Below are 5,276 nucleotides of genomic sequence, written 5' to 3'. Positions count from 1 at the left end.
TATATTGTGATAGATTAAAGGCAAATGCTTAATTTTAACGTATATATCCATAGCATTTTATTTGTAGAGATAAAGGCTGTAGTAAGGGTTTTTGAAAAATATTGTTACTTAATAGAACTGAATTTGTCTTATGCTACTTTTTACAGTGAAACTTAATACACATTTCATGTGTCAACATATTAATTTTCAATGACTGTTTCAGTTTGTTTTGTAATAAGGTTTTAATGTTTCCCAAAAGTAGCAAGTTCTTTATTTCCATATCAATACATATCACTTGATTATGTCTCTTGATTATGTAAACAACGAATTTAAAACTTAACAATGGAAAAATCATATTTTGGCTTAAGCATATACTTTCACAACGAACAAACAAATTCAAAATGCGTGAGTTGAAAAAATACATTAAAGTTGATGCATATCTATAGAAATCTGTTTCTTTAAGTACAAAATAAGTATAATTGTTTATTTTAAAGCATTATTATTGGTAGTTTCTTTGTAACAAAACAATTTTTGAAGGTAATTGAGTTTGAAAGTAAATTTGGAGATATAACAATACCATCTATCACATACAGCTTGGATATAGCTGACTATGGCATTAATTTAAATTTTGGGCTTTATTTAACTCTAAGAAACTTAAAAATAATCATAAATAACATTTTGGCTCAGTCTTTTGCTTAATATATCTGAGTGAATACAAAATATCCTTGTTCATTAACACGTTGTAGCTTTGTAGCTATACCAGCGTATAATTGTATATAATTTTATCGTTACTTCTCTTAGAACTTGAAAGGCCAATGTGACTCATCATCTTGCGTAAGTGGCCAGATTATACTAATAAGTGAACAAATATTGTAGATTACACTCGTCAGAACCAATATGATCTAATTGAAGTATTTTAGAGTGATTCGCGATTCCCTTGAATGCCTGTCATTGATATCTTAAGTGTTTACCACTTCGAATCTAAACCTCACTCCTCCATTAGTTTAGTTCACGATTCTTTGTCGACATGAGGGCTGTTTATTTGTTAGTTCTCTGTGCAATATTGGTAAGTATATACATGTTTTCTGTTACTAGCTAGAAATACATGGTGACCCTACCTTTAAAATATATTGTGTACTTATCTGCATGAATTTAATAGACTGAGGATATACATCCTGAGAAAATGTTAGTCTTGACAGTAAATAAGCCTATTGGTTTGTCTACAGGTTTCAAAGAACGTGGTGTTTTGCGCACTTGAATTAGTTTGCAAAACTGTTATTCTCACCATTTTACTTTCCCCACTCTTTTTCTCACTACTTTTCCTCACTCCAAAAAAATTTCTGTTAATTTTCTTTTAATTGAATCGTGACCAACAGGAAACTGGGCTTAATGAAGATTAGTTGAAATTTTACACGTGCAATGTTAAATTTGCATCTGGGTGAACTAACGTTAACCGAAATATTTTTCTAAACGGATGAAATTTGTTGTAACAGTTTTACTTGTCCTCTTAACTGAAGTATCGAAATAATAAGTGATATGAAGAGGAATAAGTGGTATGAGGGTATACTGATATATATTCGCTGTAAATATATTTGTTTGGTTAAGCTTTTTTTTGATAAATAAATTGTCATTTAAAGATGAAAATGAAATTCATATATTATGATTGTGTTACAGTGCATTATACTATCGATATGTCGAGCGGTCAAAAACAATAGGCTAAATCCTTACATAAAAATCAATCGATAAACAATTTCGATCAATACGATTGCCACAATCAAAAATTTATAACTGTTTACAACTGCTGATATTTACTCCCTAGGGACTAAAAATTATTTTTACTCCCTAGAGAGTAAAAATGCTAATTTGGACCCGCAACGCATGCATTTAAAAAGGCTGTTTTTGCTGCAGTCTGCCGAAAAACCCTGTTTAATAACCTGCATTTAGTAACCTTTGCAAGATACTTCACAATTGGTCTTATTTTCAGGCTTTTTCTGCAGCTGAAACTCAGTTGGAGGAAAATAATGACCTCAGAGAAATGTTCAAAATGTTTGGAATTGACTTGGATGTGGAAAGTGGTGATATTCCACCTCAACCTCAACCCACCGAAATATCTCACAAAACTCATAGAACTCACAAAACTCGTAGACCAACCGGCCCAACAACACCTTTAACCACTAGACACCCATCAACCACCCCTCCTCCTACACCATCATCTACGTCGTACCCACCCTATCCAACTCCGACCCCCTCTCCTGAACCTCCAATGAAACTGAAGAAGAAGAAGGTAGTCACTGTCGAAGACTATGAAGAGTCTTCACAAACACATTCTCCCATAACCATATCTCCTGAACCTCCAATGAAACTGAGGAAGAAAAGAGTCATTGTTGTTGAAGATTTCGAGGCTGATAGCGATTTGTAAGTGTTTTTGGTTGTTTGGTGTTCATTATATTGTGAAATAGAATGATAATAATGTGAATGAAAAATATCCATAGAATTCTAGTTCCCAATGTCTTTATTATTGGCCTTTCAAAGATCTCCCATCACGAACATGTAAATAACGTAAATGTTTAAAAATACATACACAAATCAATGTATGATGCTACATAAAAAGAGTCGAAATCAAACCATAAAAATTCCAAAATCCCTGATTTGAAAGTATCTGTACTCAATAAAAGAGATTTGAGAATGAAAACAAAGGTGAAATATATACAGAAAACAAATGAGCAATGTGGAGCGGAAAATTGACGGTTTTTAATATATGGAGGGTTGCAACATTTATCTCGAGTAACGAAAGGCCACAGTATCTTTTATGTATGATAACTGTTAACAGTAATTTAAGCAAACGGTCTAGCATAGCTGGTATTCAAGGCATCAAAGCCTGAATGCGTGCTATAGTATGTCAAAGGGAAATAATTACACATGGAAGCCATTACAAAGGCATTGCAGACACATCATCTAGCTTCAAGAAATTTCAATTGTTCAGATTATTATGGTTGAAGAAATAATAAGGAGGTGGTGGTGATAGTGATCCAAAAAATTTATATATACGACTTTCGAAACAAAATTTACTAAACATATTTTTATTGAATCTAATTTTTTTGTTTGGTACACTTTTTGTTTGGTTACGCTCTACGGTATTTTCAGTACTGTTTTCAAACAACCAGTTGAATTTAGCACAATAAATTACTCTGGAATTGGGTGAAACACTTCAAGACTCACCAATACTAGCTCTAATGATCGAAAGTAGTTATTGATTTCAAGTATTGACTCATTGGAAAATTTGAAATGTCAATCAAAATCAAGTAGTTTATACACTATCAGATCATTGAAACTTCTTGTAGATTTCCCACAAGTAATTGTTCAAGACTATCACATTTGGGCACACCAACCGATTGTATACTTTATTAGGGGGTAGATTTTACGGCAGTATAACATAAAAATACTGGACGTTTCCTAAGATTAAGTTAATGAAACTTTACATTATAAGAACCAATCTCCCGTGCCTTGGATATTCTACACTCTAGAAACATTACTTGCATGATTTCCCATAGGAACACGTTTGGTGGGTTTACATGAGCCGATACATGAGGCAGGCTTTTTCAATATTACGTTGAACAGAACATTATATCTCTGTAGTTAGTTTTGATATAACATGTGTACTTTAAACTCTAACTTTCCAGTGGTCGAAAACTCAACCAAAAATATCGAATGTACAGACTAAAATATTTTCACCTCACGCTGTAAATAAAACATGTAATTGCAATTTGTTTTGATTTTATGTTTATATTTTGTACTTATTTCGTCACCATCATGACAACCCATAAGGCCCATGTTAATTTTGTGAAGTTTTCAAATTCATTTTTGTGTTTATTTTTGTGCCTATTTTAATTTATAAAGGGATTCTGCACATTTACAGGAACATATATTTCTAACAGTATGAGTAGATTTTCCCTGTGATGCACATGACCTGAAAAAAGGTTTAAAGAAACAAGCTTGCCTATTAATATATAGATGACGATCAATTCTTGGTACATCTGTAATTGTACAATGTTTTAAGTACGATGAAATAATTATTATAATATTGCTTATTAAAGATTCTACGATCAAATATTGAAATAAGGATACTACTCAGATACACGTCTACAAAAAGTTTGACCTTGTACTGTAATGTGCTGAATTATTGTTTATATCCGTTGTAAAACTATTAAAAACCAATTAATGTATATATAGGGGGAGAAAGTAAAAGGTACTCTCCACTAAATAGAATACCTACATGTTTGTAAATATTTATCAAGCAATGTCCAGTTTTGTCAAAAAAAAAAAAAAAAAAAAAAAAAAAAAAACTGCCCATAAACCTCTAAATGAATGCAAAACGATTAAACATCCACATCAGACAGGATACATTACTTGATCATGCATGGTCATATGATTATCTATGAATCGTATCATGCAGAAGACTAAGCTAAGTGAGTTAAGAAAGGACGCACAGCTCTGATCCTGTGAACCTTTGGGAAATTAAACAGCAACCAGGTTGTGTAAGTAGTTTCGAGATTATACTTGTAGAGATTTGAGGTCATGGAAATTAACTTATGTGTGTAATTTGCAGAATTAACTAGGCTACACCTAATGTTGTAGAGATAGTGAAAGCTGTATTTTGTTAAATAAACCTAACTATCAAAACCCATGGCGTTGAGTGAAGGGAGCTTCGCAATGCAGAGAAAGTACCTATCTTTAGAGATTAATCACACTAGTAACAAAAACTATGAAGTATCTATTTTATGCTATTTGTTTTAGGTTACAACCAGTAAGTCATAAGATTAAAATATGACCAAATCATAATGTTCCACACAGATGATTACTAGTGATAAATATAACAACAATAGTTGACAATAGTACTTCAATAATAGTTGCCTCAGATTGTTTATGTCCGTTGATAATGGTTATTGTTGTTGGCGAGTATATCAACCTATAACAGAAAGCTATTATAAATCTAAGACTTACCGTCTTGAAGCAATCCAATTGGATTGCTTCAAGACGGTAAGTCTTAGATTTATATTATTTAAAAAGCAAATCCTGGTCAGCCAACCACAAAGTATAAGAAAGCTATTATTGGAGAGTCTGATCCCATCCAATGAAAACTATTGTTAGAGAGTGTAATTTTATATACAGAAATCTATATTATTGGAGAGGGTTATCCCATAAAATGAAAGCTATTATTAGAGATTGTAATTGTATACACAGAAATCTATATTATTGGAGAGTGTTATCCCATAAAATGAAAGCTATTGTTAGATAGT

At 32.0% G+C, this 5,276-nt stretch overlaps 1 protein-coding gene across 1 annotated transcript; it reads left to right on the top strand.

The window, feature by feature from the left end:
* Positions 1–904: 904 nt before the first annotated feature.
* LOC128997214 (uncharacterized) lies at positions 905–2,462 on the top strand. Its single transcript, XM_054422820.1, has 2 exons — positions 905–1,045; positions 1,964–2,462. Exons 1-2 carry the CDS (start codon positions 1,007–1,009, stop codon positions 2,396–2,398), a joined length of 474 nt encoding a protein of 157 aa, XP_054278795.1. The 5' UTR covers positions 905–1,006; the 3' UTR covers positions 2,399–2,462.
* Positions 2,463–5,276: the final 2,814 nt, after the last annotated feature.

The sequence above is a fragment of the Macrosteles quadrilineatus genome, unplaced genomic scaffold (genome assembly GCF_028750875.1).
Source record: "Macrosteles quadrilineatus isolate MER2022 unplaced genomic scaffold, UCM_ALF_1.0 Scaffold_6__1_contigs__length_79288215, whole genome shotgun sequence".
NCBI lineage: Eukaryota > Metazoa > Arthropoda > Insecta > Hemiptera > Cicadellidae > Macrosteles > Macrosteles quadrilineatus.
The sequence above is the reverse complement of the archived record's forward strand: the minus strand, read 5'-3'. Positions and strand labels throughout refer to the sequence as shown.